Below are 24,959 nucleotides of genomic sequence, written 5' to 3'. Positions count from 1 at the left end.
CAGAGAGAGTGATTGGCATTGGAATGGGCTGCCCAGGGAGGTGGTGGAGTCACCATCCCTGGAGGTGTTGAAGAAAAGCCTGGATGAGGCACTTAATGCTGTGGTCTGGTTGATTGTCTAGGGTTGGGTGCTAGGTTGGGCTGGCTGATCTTGGAGGTCTCTTCCAACCTGCTTGATTCTCTGATTCTATATGATTCTGTGATTTAATGCATTATTTAGTGCAGCAATGGATGAGTTGATTTGCTTTCATTTAATTTAGGTGCAACTTTTAAAATGATCTTATTCCTTAAGAGGCTGATACAATGTCCCTTCCAATTAATGGGAATCTATTGCCCTGCAAGAACTTTGTTGGTTTTTATACACCAGCCAGATTGGAATTAATTCCATGTGATATACTTAAAAGCAAAAATCAGATCTGTCTTCTTCAACCTGCTCCCATAAATATTCATCAGAATAAGAAGTCCTGCTCCTTTCAGTGGGACTTATTTATGTGAACAAGAAGCACAACTTTCTGACTCAAATTATATATGTTAAAAACCACAATAATTAATGAATTCCTAAAAGAATTAAACCCAGCAACTGAATCCCAAACCACCTGAGCACTGCTAAATGACTTACCCCTGAAGATGAAACCTAATAGCAGATGCAAGTGTCTTTTAGGCCCTTTCTGATGGTTCAGTGATATCTATTAGCTGTGTATGAATAATATCTATTAGGCATGTAGGAATAATATCTATTAGATGTGTCTTTCAAACTCTTTCTGATGGTTCAGTGATATCTATTAGTTGTGTATGAGTAATATCTATTAGGCATGTAGGAATAATATCTATTAGATGTGTCTTTCAAACTCTTTCTGATGGTTCAATGATATCTATTAGTTGTGTATGAATAATATCTATTATGCATGTATGAATAACATCTATTAGATGTGTCTTTCAAGCTCTTTCTGATGGTTCAGTGATGTCTATTAGTTGTGTATGAATAATATCTATTAGGCATGTAGGAATAATATCTATTAGATGTGTCTTTCAAACTCTTTCTGATGGTTCAATGATATCTATTAGTTGTGTATGAATAATATCTATTAGGCATGTAGGAATAATATCTATTAGATGTGTCTTTCAAGCTCTTTCTGATGGTTCAGTGATATCTATTAGTTGTGTATGAATAATATCTATTAGGCATGTAGGAATAATATCTATTAGATGTGTCTTTCAAACTCTTTCTGATGGTTCAGTGATATCTATTAGTTGTGTATGAATAATATCTATTAGGCATGTAGGAATAATATCTATTAGATGTGTCTTTCAAACTCTTTCTGATGGTTCAGTGATATCTATTAGTTGTGTATGAGTAATATCTATTATGCATGTATGAATAACATCTATTAGATGTGTCTTTCAAGCTCTTTCTGATGGTTCAGTGATGTCTATTAGTTGTGTATGATAATATCTATTAGGCATGTAGGAATAATATCTATTAGATGTGTCTTTCAAGCTCTTTCTGATGGTTCAGTGATATCTATTAGTTGTGTATGAGTAATACCTATGAGGTATGTATGAATAATATCTATTAGATGTGTCTTTTAGAATCATAGAATCATAAAAGCATAGAATCAAGCAGGTTGGAAGAGACCTCCAAGATCATCCAGTCCAACCTAGCACCCAGCCTTATCCAGTCAACCAGACCATGGCACCAAGTTCAGTGATATCTATTAGTTGTGTATGATAATATCTATTAGGCATGTATGAATAATACCTATTAGATGTGCATAAATTATATCTGTTAGGTATGTATGAATAATATCTATTAGATAGGCATAAATAATATATATTATATGTGCATAAATTATATCTATTAGGTATGTATGAATAATATCTATTAGATAGGCATAAATAATATATATTAGATGTGCATAAATGATATCTATTAGGTATGTATGAATAATATCTATTAGACATGCATGAATAATATGTATTAGATGTGCATAAATGATATCTATTAGATGTGCCTAAATGATATCTATTAGATGTGCATGAATAATATCTATTAGATATGCATGTATAATATGTATTAGATGTGCATAAATGATATCTATTAGATGTGCATGAATAATATCTATTAGATATGTGTAATATAATATCTATTAGGTATATATAAATAATGTCTATTAGATGTGTATGAATAATAATAACATGCATTAGATATGTATAAAGAGTGTCTGTTAGATGTGCATGAATGGTATCTATTAGATATGTATAAATGATATCTACTAAATGTGCATGAATGATATCTATTAGATGTGCATGAATAATATCTATTAGATATGTATGAATAATATAATATCTATTAGATATAAAATGGAGATAAGATGCTAAATGTTGGGGTGAGACACAAAACGAAGATAAGATGCTAAATGTTGGGGTGGAGTGCTAATTTTTGGGGTAAGATGCTAAATTTTGGGGTAAGATACAAAATGGAGATAAGATGCTAAATTTTGGGGTGAGATATCAAATGGAGATAAGATGTCAATTGAAGTAGGATGCTAAATTTTGGGGTAAGATATCAAATGGAGATAAGATGTAAATTGAGGTGAGATGCTAAATTTTGGGGTGAGATGTTAAATTGATGTAAGATGTGTCCCTGCCCATGGCAGGGGGGGTTGGAACTAGATGATCCTTGTGGTCCCTTCCAACCCTGACTGATTCTATGCTAAATTCTATTCTATATATACAAATAATGTCTATTAGATGTGTATGAATAATATCTATTAGATATGTATAAATAATAGCTATGTATGAACAATATAATATCTCTGAGATGTGCATGAATGACATATTTTAGATGTGTATCTATGAGATGTGTATAAATAATATCTATTAGATGTGTATAGTCTAGATGACTGGATAGGGCTGGGTGCTAGGTTGGACTGGATGATCTTGAAGGTCTCTTCCAACCTTGTTGATTCTATGATACCATGATATTTTAGATGTGTATGAATGCTATCTATTAGATGTGCATAAATAATATCTCTTAGATGTTTTTGAATGATACCTATTAGGTGTGTATAAATAATATCTATTAGATATGTATGAATGATATCTATTAAATGTATATAAGTGATAAAATATCTATTAGATATGAATGACATCTATTAGATGTGTATGAATAGTTATATGTATAAATAATGTCTATTAGATGTGTATGAATAATACAAGATCTCTTAGTTATATATTAATAATATAATATCTATTAGATATATAAATAATATCTATTAGAGGTGTATAAATAATATCTATCAGATATGTATAAAGAGTATCTATTAGATGTGCATGAATAATATCTATTAGATGTGTATAAATAATGTCTATTAGATGTGTATGAATGATGTATCTATTAGATGTGTATAAATAACATCTAATAGATGTGTTTGAATGATATCTAGCAGATGTGTATAAATGATATATCTATTAGATATGAATGATACCTATTAGATGTGTATGAATATTAGATATGCATAAATAATGCCTATTAGATGTGTATGAATAATATAATATCTATTAGATATAAATAATGTCTATTAGATGTGTATGAATAATATCTATTAGATATGTATCACAGTATCACCAAGGTTGGAAGAGACCTCACAGATCATCAAGTCCAACCCTTTAGCACAGAGCTCAAGGCCAGACCATGGCACCAAGTGCCACATCCAATCCTGCCTTGAACAGCTCCAGGGACAGCGACTCCACCACCTCCCCGGGCAGCCCATTCCAGTGTCCAATGACTCTCTCACTGAAGATCTTTCTCCTCACCTCGAGGATATCTCTTCGCTATACATGAACAATATATTTTAGATGTGTATGTATGATATCTTAGATGTGTATGAATGATATCTATTAGATGTGTATGAATGATGTCTATTAGATGTGTATGAATGATATCTATTAGATGTGTATGAATGATATCTATTAGATGTGTATGAATGATGTCTATTAGATGTGTATGAATGATATCTATTAGATGTGTATGAATGATGTCTATTAGATGTGTTTGAATGATGTCTATTAGATGTGTATGAATGATGTCTATTAGATGTGTATGAATGATATCTATTAGATGTGTTTGAATGATGTCTATTAGATGTGTTTGAATGATGTCTATTAGATGTGTATGAATGATATCCCTGGAGGTGTTCAAGCAAAGCCTGGATGAGGCACTGGGTGCCATGGTCTAGTTGACTGGCTAGGGCTGGGAGCTGGGTTGGACTGGATGAGCTTGGAAGTCTCTTCCAACCTGGTTGAGTCTATGATTCTATGATATCAGATGTATATGAATAATATAATATCTACTAGATATGTATGAATAACATCTATTAGATATGTATAAATACTATCTATTAGATATGCATGGGTAGTATCTATTAAATAAGTATGAATTCATAGTGAGTAATTCTGAGCCATTTTTTCACCTCTGAGTTCCAAAATATTGTGTGGCTAAGCATTTGTATTGAGGTAGTGTTGGTTGATCATACATTCAGCTAGGCTTAAGAGTGAGGCTAGCTATTTAGGGGTTACATTTTAAGTGTAAAGGTAGGCTACAGATTGGCCTTCTGTCTGATGCACCTCATTTGTGTCATGGTCTAGTTGATTGGACAGGGCTGGGTGCTAGGTTGGACTGAATGATCTTGGAGGTCTCTTCCAACCTGCTTGATTCTATGATTCTCCCATAGATAAACTGGTTTAGCTTATAGACAACTTCAGAGAACACAAAACATGCTTGGCACACACAGTGCCTGACTGCTTGGTTTGCTCTGCTTTGCTCTAGATGGTTATCCCAGGAATGAAATTGAATACAAATGGAAGAAAACCTCTGTTGAAGTGGCAGATCCAAAGTACTGGAGATTGTATCAGTTTGCATTTGTAGGGTTACGAAATACCACTGAAATCTCTCACACCTTATCCGGTAAGGCAAAGTGTGTTAAGTTTTCCTTTCATCTGATGTCTGTGTAGATCAGGGCTGAAAAAAACAAAATGGAAGGCACAACTGAAAACAGCTTTCAGTGCCCATGTGAGTATTCATGTCTTTTATCTTTTAATTTGTAGGTGATTATATTATTATGACAATCTTCTTTGATCTCAGCAGACGTATGGGATATTTCACTATTCAGACATACATTCCTTGTATCCTCACAGTGGTGCTTTCATGGGTGTCATTTTGGATCAATAAGGATGCAGTTCCTGCAAGGACTTCTCTGGGTAAGAGTGGCTTTTTTGGTTGGGTTTTTTTTTTTCAACCTTGAAAGGTCTGCTACTGCCCAGGAATACAAATCTGCAGCAGGGAGAGGGTTAAATGCAGGTTATTCCCCCTCCAGATTGTGAGCACCAGTTCTGGGCTCCTCAATTCAAGAGAGATGTTGAGGTGCTGGAAGGTGTCCACAGAAGGGCAATGAAGCTGGTGAGAGGCCTGGAACACAAACCCTATGAGGAGAGGCTGAGGGAGCTGGGGGTGTGCAGCCTGCAGAAGAGGAGGCTCAGGGCAGAGCTCATTGCTGTCTGCAGCTACCTGCAGGGAGGCTGTAGCCAGGTGGGGTTGGGCTCTTCTGCCAGGCAAGCAGCAACAGAAGAAGGAGACACAGTCTCAAGTTGTGCCAGGGGAGGTCTAGGCTGGATGTTAGGAGGAAGTTGTTGTCAGAGAGAGTGTTTGGCATTGGAATGGGCTGCCCAGGGAGGTGGTGGAGTCACCATGCCTGGAGGTGTTGAATCAAAGCCTGGATGAGGCACTTAGTGCCATGGTCTAGTTGATTAGATGGATCTGGGTGCTAGGTTGGACTGGATGATCTTGGAGGTCTCTTCCAACCTGCTTGATTCTATGAATCTGTGATTAAGAGTAGGAGGATCCTGCTGTGAATGCACAGCAGGGCTTGAGGTGGGAGTGTTGAGAATGGAAATCCAGGCCTTGAGGATCTGCTGTTCTTCATATAAATACTTTCCCCCCTCCTCCTTTGTAGTCTTTTTTTGCCATCTTCAGGGACAGCAAAACAACAGTCAAAAGTCTGACAATCATTTCACTTAGCATCATGGAACAAGAGGTGTCATTACTCCACAGGCTAAATCCAGGAAGATCTCCATTCTTGGGGGTTCTGTCTGCTTTCTGCTTTATGGCTGTAGTGATGATGCTTATTTTTGTTTTTGATAATAGAACTGATTTAGCTGTTCTTTTAAACCCATAACAGGATGAAAACTTTGTAGCCAAAGTTGCACTTCAAACAGCTAAGCATTTAACTCACTAAAACCTGACTCACCCTCCTGCACTTACTACTGACTACTGCATTGTGGTGCAAGCTCTGCTACAGGGAGAACTCTGTGTTAGTGTCATCTTGGCTGACCTGAGGTGTCAGTCTCTTACACTTTCCTGTTTAGTTTATGTGCTTTCTTGGAGTAGAGTTGTCCCCACATGAAGGGTGGTAGACAGGGATGTGTGGAGTGCACAGGACACCCACTAACAACTTTGGGCTTAGCAGCGAAAGATGCTCTTAGTAAAGCTGGTGACAGCACTATGACCTCTTCTGAGGGAAAGGCCAAAGGCTGAGAGTGTATCTTAGGAAGTGAGAGATGAGTTGATTTTCTTCATGAGGCTACAGGAGTGTGAACACGTTATTCCTACATTGTAGGAGTCTTTCCTACCAGAAGGGAGACACAGAATCACAGAAACATTCAGGTTGGAAAAGCCTCTCAGGATCACCAAGTCCAACCCAGAGCCCTACTCTACAAGTTTCACCCTAAACCATATCCCCAAGAATCACATCAAAACGACCTTGAAAAACACCCAGGGCTGGTGACTCCACCACATCCCTGGGCAGCTCATCCCAGTGCCTGACCATAGAATCATAGAATCATAGAATCAACCAGGTTGGAAGAGACCTCCAAGATCATCCAGTCCAACCTAGCACTCAGCCCTAACCAATCGACTAGACCATGGCACTAAGTGCCTCATCCAGGCTTTTCTTGAAGACCCCCAGGGACGGTGCCTCCACCACCTCCCTGGGCAGCCCATTCCAATGCCAATCACTCTCTCTGTGAAGAACTTCTTCCTAATATCCAGCCTATACCTACCACTCTTGCTGGGAAAACTTTTCTCCTAATGTCCAGCCTAAACCTACCCAGTCACAGCTTGAGGCCCTTCCCCCTTGGTCTATCACTGATTATCTGTGAGAAGAGACCAGCATCAACCTCTCCACAAGATCCCTTCAGGTAGCTGTAGACAGTGATGAGGTCTCCCCTCAGCCTCCTCTTTTTCACTCTAACCATCCCCAGCTCCCTCTGTCACTCCTCATAATATTTATTCTCCAGGTCCTTCCTTGGCTTTGTTGCCCTCTTCTGCAGTGGCTCCAGCATCTCCACATCTCTCTTGTATTGAGGTGCCCAAAACTGAACACAGTGCTTGAGGTGTGGCCTCACCAGAGCCAAGTCAAGCTTGTAGCCAGGTGGGGTTGGTCTCTTCTGCCAGGCACCCAGCAACAGAACAAGGGGACACAGCCTCAAGTTGTACCGGGGCAGGTCTAGGCTGGATGTGAGGAGGAAGTTGTTGGCAGAGAGAGTGATTGGCATTGGAATGGGCTGCCCAGGGAGGTGGTGGAGTTGCTGTCCCAGGAGGAGTTGAAGCAAAGCCTGGATGGGGCACTTAGTGCCATGGTCTGGTTGATTGGCCAGGGCTGGGTGCTAGGTTGGACTGGATGATCTTGGAAGTCTCTTCCAACCTGCTTGATTCCCAGGGGACAATCTCCTCCCTGCTCCTGCCAGACACATGTCTAATACAAGTCCAGGCTTTGACTCCCTGCCTTTTCCACTGAAACTGGACCACTGTCCAGTCAAGCCTATAAGATTAATAAGCCTAGAAACAAAGTCAGCAGAAATGAGCATGACTCAGTAACCTAATGAAAAGGTAAGGAAAGGAAATCTGAGTCTTGGCTCTGCCTTGATGGTCTATAAAAGTGCTGCAGCGTTTAATGAAGTGAGCCTAAAACCTTCAATGAATAAATTAAACTGTCTCTGAGTAGTTTCAAATCTTGATTTTGAAATGAATTTTCAGGGTTTTATTGAGCAGCTAATCATTGGACATCGTTGTGAGTACCCTCTGGAAAGATGCAAGCTGTAACAGGAAAAACTTGTTTTAATACACTGCTGCTTCTGTATCACAGTCTCACAGTATCACCAAGGTTGGAAGAGACCTCACAGATCATCAAGTCCAACCCTTTACCACAGAGCTCAAGGCCAGACCATGGCACCAAGTGCCACGTCCAGTCCTGCCTGGAACAGCTCCAGGGACGGCGACTCCACCACCTCCCCGGGCAGCCCATTCCAGTGTCCAATGACTCTCTCAGGGAAGAACTTTCTCCTCACCTCCAGCCTAAATTTCCCCTGGCACAGCCTGAGGCTGTGTCCTCTTGTTCTGGTGCTGTCCACCTGAGAGAAGAGAGCAACCTCCTCCTGGCCACAACCACCCCTCAGGTAGCTGCAGACAGCAATAAGGTCACCCCTGAGCCTCCTCTTCTCCAGGCTAACCAATCCCAGCTCCCTCATAGAATCATAGAATCATAGAATCAACCAGGTTGGAAGAGACCTCCAAGATCATCCAGTCCAACCTAGCACCCAGCCCTAACCAATCAACCAGACCATGGCACTAAGTGCCTCATCCAGGCTTTTCTTGAAGACCCCCAGGGACGGTGCCTCCACCACCTCCCTGGGCAGCCCATTCCAATGCCAATCACTCTCTCTGTGAAGAACTTCTTCCTAACATCCAGCCTATACCTACCCTGGCACAACTGGAGACTGTGTCCCCTTGTTCTATTGCTGGTTACCTGGGAGAAGAGGCCACCCCCCACCTGGCTACAATGTCTCTTCAGGTAGTTGTAGACAGTAATAAGATCCCCCCTGAGCCTCCTCTTCTCCAGGCTAACCAATCCCAGCTCCCTCAACCTCTCCTCATAGGATTTGTGCTCCAGGCCCCTCCCCAGCCTCGTTGCCCTTCTCTGGACACGCTCAAGCATCTCAATGTCCCTCCTAAACTGGGGGGCCCAGAACTGAACACAGCACTCAAGGTGTGGTCTAACCAGTGCAGAGTACAGGGGCAGAATGACCTCCCTGCTCCTGCTCCATCAGTTTCCAGGATGAACAGTGCTGGGGCTCTGCTCTTGTACGCCTCAGGAATGAATTAAAGGCTAACTTGAGGGTCTTTCTGCTGGCAATACAGTTGGATAATTAATGCCTTTCCTCCCTTTTCCCTGTCTTTTTCCAACAGGCATCACAACAGTGCTGACCATGACAACGTTGAGTACAATTGCTAGGAAGTCACTCCCAAAGGTTTCCTATGTGACAGCAATGGACCTTTTTGTTTCAGTTTGCTTCATTTTTGTCTTTGCTGCCTTGATGGAATATGGCACCTTACATTATTTTACCAGCAACAGAAAAGGGGATAAAGGCAAAGAAAAAAGGTCAAAATCTAAGCCATCGGTAAGTTTAGCAACACAAGAAGCAAAAAAAAAGGGTATAAAATGTCCTGCTCTTCCTTGTAGCATCTGATTTTGAGAGGCTGCTTCTCAAAGTAGAAGGGTTAGTGTTGAAATCTAATTGGCAATAATAGTTATTGTCACAGTTTGTGTTTTGCAGTGTGCTGCTTGCATTGATTTTCTGTGAATACTACTAGTGAGCACAGGTTTGAGGTCATTCCAGTTAATAAGAACACCTAAGTCTAAGCTAGGGGGTGGGTGGAGAGAATATTGCAAGCTTCCATGCTGTGTCCAAGCCCTTGGGTTGTTCTAGAGCTGCCTGTGGAGTGTGTGCCCATGCAGAGTGATCTGCCTCATCACAGTGCCTTTGAAAACAGAAACTAGAGATAAGACTGTGGCAGTAGAGATAAGGTAAATGGACAGAAGGTAGGAGGATTATTTTGGATCCAAAACACCTGGATCACAGGACCTGGGGGTGTTGGTGGCCAGGCAGCTGAATGTGAGCCAGCAGTGTGCCCAGGTGGCCAAGAAGGCAAATAGCATCCTGGCCTGGATCAGCAATGGTGTGAGCAGCAGGAGTAGGGAGGTGCTCATGCCCCTGCACTCAGCACTCGTGAGACCACACCTTGAGTACTGTGTCCAGTTTTGGTCACCACAGTACAGGAGGGACATTGAGGTGCTGGAGCAGGGGCAGAGAAAGGCAACGAGGCTGGGGAGAGGTCTGGCAAACATGGCCTGTGAGGAGTGGCTGAGGGAGCTGGGCTTGGTTAGTCTGGAAAAGAGGAGGCTGAGAGGGGACCTTATTGCTCTCTACAGCTACCTAAAAGGAGGTTGCAGTGAGGCTGGAGCTGGTCTCTTCTCCCCAGTTACTAATGATAGGATGAGAGGAAATGGCCTCAAGTTGCATCAGGGGAGGTTTAGGTTGGGTGTTGGGAGGAAGTTCTTTCCGGAGCAGGTGGTCAGGCACTGGCACAGGCTGCCCAGGGAGGTGGTGGAGTCACCATCCCTGGAGGTGTTTAAAAGGAGAGTGGCTCTGGAGCTTGAGGCTATGGCCTAGTGCTGAACTGATTTTCATCTGATGAACTGATCTGAGTTGATCAGCTGTGCATGGAAGACAAGAAGGGTGGGGGTTAATCCTAGAATCATAGAATCAAGCAGGTTGGAAGAGACCTCCAAGCTCATCCAGTCCAACCTAGCACCCAGCCCTATCCAGTCATCTAGACCATGGCACTAAGTGCCTCATCCAGGCTTTGCTTGAACACCTCACTGCCCTGTGATGCCTTGGTTGGACAGGGCTGTGATCCTAAGGGAATCCACCATTGCCAAGAGGACTGGAAAATGTAAACCTCAAACCTCTTTCCTATTAGTGGTGGAAACCAATGTGGGCACAAAGGACAGGATGGAAAACAGGCTTTGACAAGGGCCACAGCTGAGCAGAGAGGATGAAAGGTAAGAGAGGCTGCAGAATTTGGAGGTCTTCCCAGTGCTTGCATAGCAAATTCAGATTCAGGTTGTTTCAGTGAGATCTCAGCAATGCTTGGGGAGCAGGGAGCTGAAACGAATCTACTGGCTAGAGAGTAGCCCTCAGGAGAGGGACTTGGGGTGCTGGTGGACAAGAATGTCAACATGAGCCAGCAGTGTGCACTGGCAGCCCAGAAAGCCAAGCAGAGCCTGGACTGCAGCAGCAGAAGTGTGGCCAGCAGGGCCAGGGAGGTGAGTGAGGTGATTCTCCCCCTCTACTGTGCTCTGCTGAGACCCCCGAGTTTTGGAGCCTCTGTTCCAAGAGGGCTGTGGAGATGCTGGAGAGTGTCCAGAGCAGGGCCAGGAGGATGCTCAGAGGCTGCAGCAGCTCTACTGTGAGCACAGACTGAAAGAGTTGGGGCTGTGCAGTGTGGATGAGAGAAGGCTCCCAGGTGACCTTCTTGTGGCCTTCCAGGATCTGAAAGGGGCTGCAAAAAAGCTGGGGAGGGACTTTTTAGGCTGTGAGGGAGTGTCAGGACTGGGGGGAATGGAGCAGAGCTGGAGGTGGGGAGAGTGAGGCTGGAGGTGAGGAGGAAGTTGTTGATCATGAGAGTGGTGAGAGGCTGGCAGGGGTTGCCCAGGGAGGTGGTTGAGGCCCCATGGCTGGAGATGTTTGAGGCCAGGCTGGCTGAGTCTGTGGCCAGTCTGATCTAGAATAAGGTGTCCTTGCCCATGGCAGGGGGTTTGGAACTGGCTGGTCCTTGTGGTCCCTTCCAACCCTGACTGATTCTATGATTCTATGATCTCGTCTCAGCATGCACAAGAAGGAAAGAAGGGAGAGTGGAGGAGATGCTGTTTCTGCATAACAGGGAAATACTGAAGATCAGCTGCTGGCAGATCAAAAGTCACTGAAGTGGTTTGCAACTGCAAACAAGCAACAAGACTTTAGAGACTCTATTCCCATCTCAGCCATTTGTGCAATAATCTACCAAATGATTGGAGATTTTCCATGCCTTGTGTCAATTTAAGCTGCAGAAGGGTGGTGGGATTGAAGCCATGACACTGAAGAAATAGCTGGAGTTTGGGCTGACATCAAAATCACCAATCTAATGCTCAACACACTCTTCAGTTGCATTTTGCTGTGCTCTTAAAGCTTGCTTTTTTGTTTCTAGGCAGTCAAAAGCTAATCATCTTTTCACAGAGACTCCTTTGAGCTTGTTTCAGCACATGGCTTTAAGACCACATTAAATAAGAGATTACTCTAACAAAAAAACAAAAAACAAAAGGAGGAGATTAAATTTAATGTACTTAAATGCAAAGATTCTAAGTTGATAAATAGGTTTTGATGGTTAATAGAAAGCTGTAAAGTTTCTTGCTCCAAATAGAACAATTAAAGAAGCTATCTGATTAATGAGAAGCCATACAATTACAAATCCTTTTCTAATTCCTTTTATTTCCCTTTATCTTTGTGAAAGACTTCTGTTCATTCTTTTTATTGTCTGTCTTCTCTGGTAGTTATAGATATGTAACTAAAAAAAAACCCAAACCCAACCCAGTTTAATTCAAAAAGTCACTTGAAATCCTTCTGAAGAGTTCTCACTGACAGATGTTTTTTTTTCCTTGGACAACTTGCCTTGCATGCATCTTCTATTTCATAGAATCATAGAATCAACCAGGTTGGAAGAGACCTCCAAGCTCAGCCAGTCCAACCTAGACAATCATAGAATCATAGAATCAACCAACCAGGTTGGAAGAGACCTCCAAGCTCAGCCAGTCCAACCTAGACAATCATAGAATCATAGAATCAACCAAACAGGTTGGAAGAGACCTCCAAGCTCAGCCAGACCAACCTAGCATCCACCCCTAGACAATGAACCAGACCATGGCACTAAGTGCCTCAGCCAGGCTTTGCTTGAATATCTCCAGGGACAGCAACTCCACCACCTCCCTGGGCAGCCCATTCCAATGCCAATCACTCTCTCTGACAACAACTTCCTCCTAACATCCAGCCCAGACCTCCCCCAGCACAGCTTGAGACTGTGTCCCCTTGTTCTGTCACTGGGTGCCTGGCAGCAGAGCCCAACCCCACCTGGCTACAGCCTCCCTGCAGGCAGCTGCAGACAGCAATGAGCTCTGCCCTGAGCCTTCTCTGCTGCAGGCTGCACACCCCCAGCTCCTTCAGCCTCTCCTCACAGGGCTCTGCTCCAGGCCCCTCCCCAGCCTTGCTGCCCTTCTCTGGACACCTTCCAGCACCTCAACATCTCTCTTGAATTGAGGGGCCCAGAACTGGACACAGCACTCAAGGTGTGGCCTGAGCAGTGCTGAGCACAGAGGCAGAAGAACCTCCCTTGTCCTGCTGGCCACACTGCTCTTGATACAAGCCAGGATGCCATTGGCTCTCTTGGCCACCTGGGCACACTGCTGGCTCAGTATTTTGCATATGGAGGTCTTCCCATTGTATTTTTGTACTGAAAAAAATACAATGAAAGCTTATTATTGCCAGGAATTGATGGCAGTGAGGTGAAAGAAATGATCCTGTGAAGAAATGCTACAATTTAGCAAGTGATTACAGGAGTTTTATCTTACAAAATCTGTGCTGGCATCTTTGGAGTAAGGTGGTGTGAACTGTCCTATGTAAATCCACATTAGTAAGGATAATGAGTTTGGGTAGGAAAGATTAGACTTAATTAGCTGTGGATCTTGTGCTGATCACCTGCAGTGAATGCATCACCTTTTGTACCTGCCTTAGTGCTGGTGCAGAATAATTTGGGTTTGATCCTATCAGAGTGTATTTTAAATGCTTCTCAGTGTGTGTGGAGTTCTATCTACAGCATCAGTTGGCATGTGCTGCTGTAGCTGTGTGTTACATGGGTTTTGTAAGCCTCTGCCCATTGATGTAAAGTCATTTTATTCAGAGGGGTTGGTCTTTTATGCCTTTTTTCTTCTCATCAGCTGCAGGGAACATGTAAAATGTGTGTTAAGAGACAGTCAGGTCTATAAGATGGCCACTGCCTTTCTTCTTCTTTCAAGCCAGCTCTTCAAACCTCTAATTCAGCAGCCAGCTTCAGTCTGTGCTGGTGAAACCAGCAGTGAAAAGCAGCACTGTTGGGTTTTTTTAACTCCACCTATGGTGCTCCTGAGTTGAGGATTCCTGCTTTACCCCACTGACAGTAGTGAATCATAGAATCATAGAATCAACCAGGTTGGAAGAGACCTCCAAGATCATCCAGTCCAACCTATCCACCTGTCCCCCAGCCCTATCCAGTCAACCAGACCATGGCACTAAGTGCCTCATCCAGACTTTGCTTCAACACCAACAGGGATGGTGACTCCACCACCTCCCTGGGCAGCCCATTCCAGTGCCAATCACTCTCTCTGGCAAGAGCTTACCCCTAACATCCAGCCTAGACCTCACCTGGCACAGCTTGAGACTGTGTCCCCTTCTTCTGTTGCTGGTTGCCTGGCAGAAGAGCCCAACCCCACCTGGCTACAACCTCTCTTCAGGTAGTTGTAGACAGCAATGAGCTCTGCCCTGAGCCTCCTCTGCTGCAGGCTGCACACCCCCAGCTCCCTCAGCCTCTCCTCACAGGGCTGTGCTCCAGGCCCCTCACCAGCTTCTTTGCCCTTCTCTGGGCACCTTCCAGCACCTCAACATCTCTCTTGAATTGAGGAGCCCAGAACTGGACACAACACTCCAGGGGTGGCCTGAGCAGTGCTGAGCACAGGGGCAGAATAACCTCCCTTGTCCTGCTGCCCACACTGCTCCTGAGCCAGCCCAGGATGCCATTGGCTCTGCTGCCCACCTGGGCACACTGCTGGCTGGTCTTCAGCCTACTATCCACCAGTACTCCCAGGTCCCTTTCTTCCTGGCTGCTCTCAGTCACTCTGGCCCCAACCTGTAGTGCTGCTTGGGGTTGTTGTGGCCAAAGTTCAGAACCCTGCACTTGGCCTTGTTAAATCATGCCATGAACCTTAACATTGGCAGAAACAAGTCAGAAGAATGCTTGTGAAGGCAGAGTAGGTGAGAAACAGAAGTCAGTGTCTTTCCCTGTGTATCTTCAACAAAAGTAATGATGTTTGCAAGTTAGAGAAAGATAATTTGAAGTTACTTTTTATTTAATACCAATAAGCCCTCCTTGTAAAGCCTCCAGTGAATCCAGAAGCATGTAACTGCTGTTCCTTAGTATTGGCAGTGTTTTATCATAACTGAAAAGAATAATGAGGTCCTTTTAAGATGATAATTAACTCCCTAGGTCATCATGTCTCAGACAAAAAAAAAGTGTTGAACCAGCAGTCTGTGTGAAACTTCCTCTGGTAAAGACAGTGATTAAATAAAGCTATTTGAAAACGTGGTGGAAACTGCACTGCTTTAACCATCGCCCCTTGAGATACTGAGTAAAATCATAGAATCAGCCAGGGTTGAAAGGGACCACAAGGAGCAGCCAGTTCCAACCCCCCTGCCATGGGCAGGGACACCCTACCCTAGAGCAGGCTGCACACAGCCTCAGCCAGCCTGGCCTTAAATTCCTCCAGGGATGGAGCCTCAGCCACCTTCCTGGGCAACCCATTCCAGGCTCTCACCACTCTCATGCTCAATAACTTCCTCCTCACAACCATTCTGAACCTGCCTATATCCAGCTGTTCCCTACTCTGCCCAGGGAGGTGGTGGAGGCACCGTCCCTGGGGGTCTTCAAGAAAAGACTGGATGAGGTACTTAGTGCCATGGTCTGGTTGATTGGTTAGGGCTGGGTGCTAGGTTGGACTGGATGATCTTGGAGGTCTCTTCCAACTTGGTTGATTCTATGATTCTATGATTCTACAGCAGCAGAATTCCTCCTTGAGAAGATATAGAGATGAGTGTAGTGGCCAAAATAATGCCCTGGCAGTGGGATAACAGGGCTGTAAAACACAAGAAGAATCAAAGTGATGTGACTTTCTGGTTTTGTGTCCTAAATATTTTTTCATTGGCTGTTATCATGGAATCACAGAACTGGAAGGGACCTCAAGGATCATGCAGCTCCAAATGCCCTGCCATGGGCAGGGACACCTCACACTAGGTCAGGTTGCTCAGAGCCTCATCCAGCCTGGCCTTAAAAACCTCCAGGGATGAGGCTTCCATCACCTCCCTGGGCAACCTGTTGCAGGCTCTCACCACCCTCATGGTGAAGAACTTCTTCCCAACATCCAGTCTGAGTCTACTCAGTTCTAGTTTTGCTGAATTCCCCCTAGTTCTATCACAACCTGACACCCTACAAATTCCCTCCCCAGCTTCCTTGTATCCCAATTCAGACACTGGAAGGCCACAATAAGGTCTCCTTGGAGCCTTCTCTTCTCCAGACTGAACAGCCCCAACTCCTTCAGTCTGTCTGCATAGAGGAGGAGCTGCAGCCCCCTAATCATTATGTATAAGCACTGAAGGGAGATTCTTCTGTGCACTTCAATACCCAGTTAGATCTGGCACCATTCTTTCCTATGGGATGGTAGGGGAAAAAGTGAAGGCAGTGTAAGAGGAGCATTTCTGTAACCCTTGTCTTCACTCTGAAGATTTTAGAATGGGTACCAGAGGTGGGGAGTGTGTGGGGGGTCTGTGGAGTGTTGAAAGAAAGAGGATTATGGAGTAATTTTTAAAGGCTATGAGGTTTAGAAGGAGAAAAAAAAGGACAGAGAATGTCTGTTGAGGGATTCAGAAAATAAAGGTGAAGAGTGAAGAAGTGCATGGAAACAAGAAGGCTGGATGGGTGGGAAGGGGGCAATGGGATGAGATTGAACAAGGCCAAGTGCAGGGTTCTACACTTTGGCCACAACAACCCCAAGCAGCACTACAGGCTGGGGCCAGAGTGGCTGAGAGCAGCCAGGCAGAGAGGGAGCTGGGAGTACTGGTAGAGAGTAGCTGAAGCTGAGGCAGCAGTGCCCAGGTGGGCAGCAGAGCCAATGGCATCCTGGGCTGGCTCAGGAGCAGTGTGGGCAGCAGGACAAGGGAGGTTATTCTGCCCCTGTACTCAGCACTGCTCAGGCCACACCTTGAGTGCTGTGTCCAGTTCTGGGCTCCTCAATTCAAGAGAGATGTTGAGGTGCTGGAAGGTGTCCAGAGAAGGGCGATGAAGCTGGTGAGGGGCCTGGAGCAGAGCCCTGTGAGGAGAGGCTGAGGGAGCTGGGGGTGTGCAGCCTGCAGCAGAGGAGGCTCAGGGCAGAGCTCATTGCTGTCTGCAGCTGCCTGAAGAGAGGCTGTAGCCAGGTGGGGTTGGGCTCTTCTTCCCAGACAACCAGCAACAGAAGAAGGGGACACAGTCTCAAGCTGTGCCAGGGGAGGTCTAGGCTGGATGTTAGGAGGAAGTTGTTGTCAGAGAGAGTGATTGGCATTGGAATGGGCTGCCCAGGGAGGTGGTGGAGTCACCATCCCTGGAGGTGTTGAAGCCAAGCCTGGATGAGGCACTTAGTGCCATGGTCTGGTTGACTGGCCAGGGCTGGGTGCTAGGTTGGTCTGGCTGAGCTTCGAGGTCTCTTCCAACCTGCTTGATTCTATGATTCTAAGAAAAGAGGGGAAGGTGGACTGAGGCAGCATAAGTGAAAGGAAGGTGAAAAGGCAGAAGCTGCAAGGAATTGAAGAGCAAGCAGCATAGGTTCTAGGTCATGAGGCATTCCTGTTTCTTTTTTCCTATGAATATGATTAATGAACCTTAGCATCCATTACAGTGAGGTTTGACCAGATTGGAAGAGAGTTGAGTTATGCCCTTGGAAATGAAAAGTGAGAATTAACAGCTGAATTAATCAGTTTCCCTGACTTGAATGATACTCTCCCATGGATTCTCAACATCTTGGTTTCTAAAGGCAGGGCATATTTAGGCATTTAACATCACAGAATTAGATGTCATAGCCTGGCTTTATGTGTCTTCACCAGTGATGCTGTACTCATCTCATTAGATTATTTTGTGTGTGTGTGAAAATATATCTTCCAGAAACAAATCCAGCCTCATCCCAAAGATGCTAAATGATGGAAGAACCATCATTCCCTTGGTAGGGATGCTTATGGCCTACCTGTGGAGTTGCTTGTGACCCAGCTGTCAAGCTGTGGCTGACTCCAGAGTGTTCCATCATGTTGTGTAGATGGGATCAGCTAACCCTGCCTGTGTAACTAATTATCCACTATTCCCAAATCCCAGCACAGCCCAATTTTCACTGTGGCAGGTGAAAATCATTCCTGATCTTTTGCCTTCATGAGCTAATTATACACAGCAGTTCAGAATTCATGAAGCTCCCCAAACTGTTTTATTTAATATTAGAATTCCTGTCTATCATTTCTGTGTGGCCAGCAGGCCTAGGGAGGTTCCTCTCCCCCTCTGCTCTGCCCTAGTCAGACCACATCTGCAATACTGTGTCCAATTTTGGGCTCCCCAGTTCAGTAGAGACAGGGACCTGATGGAGAGAGTCCAGCAGAGAGCTAGGAGGATACCTGGGGGACTTGAGCATCTCCCCTGTGGAGACAGACTGGCAGCCCTGAGGCTGTTTAGACTGAGAGGAGATCTGATCAGTATGTACAAACATCTGAGGTGTATGAAGTGGCTGAGGCCAAGCTCTATTTGGTGCTCAGCAGCAATAGGCCAAGGAGCAACAGCTACAAACTGGAAGAGAGAAGGTTTCAGCTCAACGTGAGGAGAAACTTGTTTAGAGTGAGGGTGACAGAGCCCTAGAACAGGCTACCCAGAGAGCTTGTGGAGTCTCCTTCTTTGAACCCCTTCCAAACCCACCTGGATGCATCCCTGTGTGAACTCACCTAGGGGATCCTGCCTTGGCAGAGGGGTTGGACTGGATGATCTCTGCAGGTCCATTCCTACCTCTGACGCTCGGTGATTCTATTACCAAAGGTGCTTGTACTGTCCTTTGCTATGGAATGCCTATGGAATTCTTTAATGTGAGAACTAAAAAAAAAAATCCTACAAACCTGTTTCTCTTCTTTTTTTTCTTCCTTTTTTTTTTTGTTTTGGGTTGTTTTCTTTGGTTGATTTCTGTTGTTGTCGTCGCTGTTGTCGCTTTGGTTTTCTTTCTTCGTTTGCTTTGTTTTTTAAGAGACCACCTGCGCTCGCTGTTCGACCTGGATCAACCCTAATTCCAATTAATAACATTAATCATCTCCCTGAACGTGATGATGATTATGGATATGAGTGCCTAGAAGGGAAAGACTGTGCCAGCTTCTTCTGTTGCTTTGAAGACTGCCGCACAGGGTCGTGGCGAGAAGGAAGGATACACATCCGCATTGCGAAAATTGACTCTTACTCACGAATCTTCTTCCCAACTGCCTTTGCCTTGTTCAATCTTGTTTACTGGATTGGCTATCTCTACCTATAAGTTTCAGAGGTTGGGCAAACTCAGAAACAAAACCCCCAAAAGACAAAAATCCTGCTAATTGAACCTGCTAATTCGTACTTTTCGGTGAGCGGTCAAAGATTAGAACTGGTCCAAAACGACTCAAACTGTTTGGATGGTTGGAAAAATTGGAGGCAAGGAGTGGAAATAAGGTGATGTAGTCTCCCTCTTGTGATCAAGCATAGAACTGATAGTGGTAGTGTGAGGAGGACATTTAAAGATAGGTGTTCCTGAGATTGAACTTGCCTGCACACACACACACACACAACCCCCACACATAGTTTTGCCTTGCAGAGTTAAGAGGCTACGTTAATTAAGTGGATGGTTCCACATCACCTTTCCTTTTTAATCCTGAATGATAACGCAGATGAAATCTGTAGCATCTCTAACACCTTTGCAAAGAAAGCCTTAATGAAAATGGGATTGGTTCTTCTCATCCATTTCATCCATAAGGTGAGGATTTCATTAATCCCTGCTTGAAGAAACAAACAAACCGAAAAGTTGAACTGGAACATTTCTGTTTTCAACCTGCCATTTGTTCAGTGATGAAGTTGTAATTAATCACCTGCAAATTAAGTACAGGATGCAGGGATTAGAGCAATGAGGAATCACATAAAAAGACCCAAGGGTAACTCTGAGCTTGTCTTACCCTGACCAGGCTTCTGGCTTTCAACCTTAGATATTTGCATTCATGTTTGCGTTCCTTCTGCTGTTACATCACTGCTGTCAGTTCCCTGAAGTTCTCCAAGAGGGCTACAACCTTCAAAACCTTCCACCCAGCTCCCATTGCTTGCTCATTTCATCCAAAGCAGACTACTCTAGGCTGAGATTTTGGCCATTAAATGTTAATGACCTGCACATCCTCTCCATTCCCCTCTGCTGTGTTTGGTTGAGAGTCAGGGCCAGAGAACCAGTCATACCTCTACAGTCAGTGGAGTTGGTACCATCCGAGTTTGGAAAACCTCTAACAGTCCTCATATTCAAAGCCACTCTGCTGAATCTCCAGCCCTGACAGTGCAGTGTGTGACCTGCCCCACTTTGCACAGAGTCTGGTTTTGTAGACTCTGCCTGTTACTGCAAGTGCTACTCACTGAGCCAAAGCCAAATGGTTTGAAGTCACTGGACCTATGTCGTGGATTGCTGTGTTGGATTCGTGCTTGTTTTCTGTGATGAGGGTGAGTGGGTTTAAAACAATCCTTGTGAGTTCCAGATCCTTCTTCGAGGTGGGATGTATCCCTTCAAAAATCATAGTACCTTTCTGTGGTCACAGCTTGCTCTTCACTTTAGCAGCAATGCTTCAGTAGTAACCTTTCTGATCTGACTTCTCTGTGTTGACTGTTGCTGGCTGATGGCGTTTGGAGTCTCATTTCTATTTTTAAATCCATTGTCTTCATTAGGGAGAAGTGCTCCTCCTTCCTCAAAAAAAAAAGAAATTGCTCTCCAGTGAGTTTGCAAAAATCACTGTAAAATTAAGGTAATGCATTAAGTAAAAGTCAGAATTACACAGAAGACCTTTACAGATCTTTAAAGAGGATTAATGAGATTAGCATTTGGCTGTAGGTAAGGTTGTTCAGTGCTGAAGATAAAGACATGATTAATGGCTAATAATAGAAAATGATACAAGGACCCCTCCAATATTTCTGTTGGATGTGCTCCTTCCTCTGGATGTCTCAGAAAAGATTAATGCATTTTTATAGTCCAGTTGGTACCAGACATACTAAGATATGATGTGCAAATACACTTTTCAGATGAAATATTACTGCAGTGTTCAGCCCCAGAGTTCAGCAGAGAATGCAAGCCTAGGTGCAATGATTCTGGAAGCAAGTGTGGCAGAGGAGGTCCCATTTGAATGCAAACTTGATATCAGTATTTAGCTGATGAAACAGGAAAGCCATTGGGAGAATCTGGAAGTGTGGCAGAGGAGATCCCATTTTAGTGCAAGTGTATAGCAGTATTTAGCCGATGAAATAGGAAAGTGATTGGGAGAACTGAAAGTGTGGCAGAGGAGATTCCATTCTAGTGCAAACATAGCAGTATTTAGCTGATGGAACAGGGAAGTGATTGGGAGAATCTGGAAGTGTGTCAGAGGAGATTCCATTCTAGTGCAAACATAGCAGTATTTAGCTGATGAAATAGGAAAGTGATTGGGAGAATCTGGAAGTGTGTCAGAGGAGATCCTATTTTAGTACAAAAGTGTAGCAGTATTTAGCTGATGGAACAGGGAAGTGATTGGGAGAATCTGGAAGTGTGTCAGAGGAGATTCCATTCTAGTGCAAACATAGCAGTATTTAGCTGATGAAATAGGAAAGTGATTGGGAGAATCTGGAAGTGTGTCAGAGGAGATCCTATTTTAGTACAAAAGTGTAGCAGTATTTAGCTGATGGAACAGGGAAGTGATTGGGAGAATCTGGAAGTGTGGCAGAGGAGATCCCATTTTAGTGCAAATGCATAGCAGTATTTATCTGATGAAATAGGAAAGTGATTGGGAGAACTGAAAGTGTGGCAGAGGAGATCCCATTTTAATACAAAAGCGTAGCAGTATTTGTCTGATGAAATAGGAAAGTGATTGGGAGAACTGAAAGTGTGGCAGAGGAGATCCCATTTTAGTACAAAAGTGTAGCAGTATTTAGCTATGAAAAAGGAAAGCCATTGGGGGAATCTGAAAGCCTGCAGTGGAGGTTGGCTGACATGATTTGTTGCATGACCTTTATGAGCACCAACATCTTGAAATCATAGAATTATAGAATCAGAATGGTCTGGGTTAGAAGGAACCCCCAAAGGTCACCCTCTGCAGTCAGCAGGGGCATCCTCAACTAGATCGGGTTGCTCAGAGCCCTGTCTGAGCCTCACCTTGAATCTCTGCGGTCAGATCTGTCTGTTGGGCTGAGCATAGGAGCGTGGCATCATTAACAACACTGATCTTCCGTAGCTTCCTTGTTTTCTGTAGAGTCTGATTGTCAGAAAAGGCTGAGCACAGTGGGGATGTGTCAGTTTTAATCCCAGAGTGCAGCTCGATGCTTCTCGACAGCACGCTGAGCACATTGCTCTGTAGGAGGAACGAAGGCGGCTTCAGCAGCAGCGTGTTGGATGTGCGCTCGAGAAGCAGTTTGCTGCCTTTTGGAACACGAGGCCCAGGTTTTGTGAGCTCCTGAGTTTCATTAATTCACCTTTAAACAAAAGGAACTTGAAAGCAAAGCAAACAAACAAGCACAAAATCCAAACACTTGGCACTTCACGAGAGGAAATACGGATTTCACAGCCTGCTCTCCTCTGGCACATCCAGCGAGCTTTTTTTTCCTATTCATGGGGTTGTCAGTTGCCAATCAGCCTCCAGTGACTGAATTGGAGAACAGGAAAAACATTCAGAATTGGCAAGGGATGGATAAGAAGTCTTTCATCTCAAATTTCTATGAAACAATGTCCTGGAGTATTAAACCTATTGAATCTCGTGGCTGTTTGGCTTGTGGATACGCTCGCTTCTCTCTGTTGACAAACTTTTCTGTGTACTTCATTTGTTTCTGATGGAATAATTTCAGTTTCCCATAGTGCTGTGAGTGCAAATAGAAATGGGAATGCAGTGAACTGTAACATGGCATGTAATAAATGTCTTCTTTTAGCCCGATGTGTTTTCTTTCTAGCCTGATTCCAGGAAATGTGAGTGGTGCTCCAAAAAAGAATGGCAAGAAACAGAGGCTATAAATTACTTGGACTCCTCCTTTTCCCAACCTGCTATAAATTACTTGGACTCCTTTCCCCAACTTGCTATAGATTACTTGGACTCCTCCTTTTCCCAACCTGCTATAAATTACTTGGACTCCTTTTCCCAACTTGCTATAGATTACTTGGACTCCTCCTTTTCCCAACCTGCTATAAGTTACTTAGACTCCTCCTTTCCCCAACCTGCTATAAATTACTTAGACTCCTCCTTTTCCCAACCTCCTATAAATTACTTAGACTACGTTCCCCAACCTCCTATAAGTTACTTAGACTCCTCCTTTTCCCAACCTGCTATAAGTTACTTAGACTCCTCCTTTTCCCAACCTCCTATAAATTACTTAGACTACTTTCCCCAACCTCCTATAAATTATTTAGACTCCTCCTTTTCCTAATCTGCTATAAATTACTTAGATTCCTTTTCCCAACCTGCTATAAATTACTTGGACTCCTTTTCCCAACAACCTATAAGTTACTTAGACTCCTCCTTTTCCCAACCTGCTATAAATTACTTGGACTCCTTTTCCCAACCTGCTATAAATTACTTGGACTCCTCCTTTTCCCAACAACCTATGAGTTACTTAGACTCCTCCTTTTCCCAACCTGCTATAAATTACTTAGACTACTTTCCCCAACCTGCTATAAATTATTTAGACTCCTCCTTTTCCCAATCTGCTATAAATTACTTAGATTCCTTTTCCCAACCTGCTATAAATTACTTGGACTCCTTTTCCCAACTAGCTATAAGTTACTTAGACTCCTCCTTTTCCCAACAACCTATAAATTACTTAGACTCCTCCTTTTCCCAACCTACTATAAATTACTTAGACTCCTCCTTTTCCCAACTTGCTATAAATTACTTAGGCTCCTTTTCCCAACCTACTATAAATTACTTAGGCTCCTCCTTTTCCCAGCCTGCCTGGATAAAAGTTGGTTTACTGATGGCTGGGATCACAGCATTTGGAGTCCTATTCTTCTGACCATTACTGCTTTAAGCACATGCTTAAACCTGTTCCTAATCAGTGCTGCAATTAGAGCAGGATGCAGAAAAGCCTCTGCTTATGTACTGTCATAAAGAGGGATGCCATTAACACATGCTTAATTTGCACTAATTTCAATAATGAGTGTTCAGTAGCTCAGATGATTGAACATTAATGATGTGAGCCAGAGCCTTTTCACTAAGTTTTTCTCACTGAAAGAGAGGAGAAATTGCCATAAAGGTGGGAGTATGAAAAAGTCTGTGGAGACTGTTTTGGAGTGCACCTATCTATAAGCATCTCCTGCAAGGTATTTTTCACACACAGATGCTTTTCTGTATTAGTGTTCACCACTTGTCTGCTTAGTAGTGAGTAGCTGTCAGTGTGCTGTTATTTAGTAAGGTTCTGTCTGTAGTTGTACCTCACTGATCTTCAGTGCATGTCTCCTGTGTCTGACAGAGTCTGTTTTATGTAGCGGCAGTGCAACCAAAGCATGAGCTCTGGGGAAGGTATTTTGTATTCAAGTGTTGATGTGCTTCAAAGGCTTCAACCTTCTCCCATTTTCTGGCATTTCAGAGACATAGGATTGTGTCAGACTTTGAAGGAGAATCACCCCCAACATGGTGGTGGTAATTTTCTGTTGCTTGTTTGCTGCAGTAGTAAAAGATGTGATGGAAATTGATGTATGAGCTGTGCTTGGTGTTTGTGGACACCTTTGACCTTTTGATTGACAACCCCAGAGGAGGAGTCTGGGGATTTATAAACCTGCCTCAAGCAAGTGAAGGCTTTGTTTAATTGCATCATGTCTTCATGTCACTGTACTGTTTCCAAATACCTGAGAATTACAAATTGAAACCTGGGGAAATCTTTCGTGGTACAATTATTTGTTGTTTTTCACTGGCTGTAGTTTCTCTCAGCTGTACAGTCAGTGTGATCTG

The 24,959-nt window shown here is 43.8% G+C and overlaps 1 protein-coding gene across 1 annotated transcript in view; it reads left to right on the top strand.

Moving 5' to 3' along the window:
- Positions 1–22,946, top strand: part of GABRG1 (gamma-aminobutyric acid type A receptor subunit gamma1) — a 79,568-nt gene extending 56,622 nt beyond the window's left edge. The window contains exons 6-9 of the mRNA XM_064149210.1: positions 4,828–4,965; positions 5,106–5,258; positions 9,301–9,512; positions 19,034–22,946. Of these exons, the coding sequence (XP_064005280.1) occupies positions 4,828–4,965; positions 5,106–5,258; positions 9,301–9,512; positions 19,034–19,312 (782 nt within the window). The 3' untranslated portion in view covers positions 19,313–22,946. The remainder of the gene's footprint in view (positions 1–4,827; positions 4,966–5,105; positions 5,259–9,300; positions 9,513–19,033) is intronic.
- Positions 22,947–24,959: the final 2,013 nt, after the last annotated feature.

The sequence above is a fragment of the Pogoniulus pusillus genome, chromosome 9, assembly GCF_015220805.1.
Source record: "Pogoniulus pusillus isolate bPogPus1 chromosome 9, bPogPus1.pri, whole genome shotgun sequence".
NCBI lineage: Eukaryota > Metazoa > Chordata > Aves > Piciformes > Lybiidae > Pogoniulus > Pogoniulus pusillus.
The sequence above is the reverse complement of the archived record's forward strand: the minus strand, read 5'-3'. Positions and strand labels throughout refer to the sequence as shown.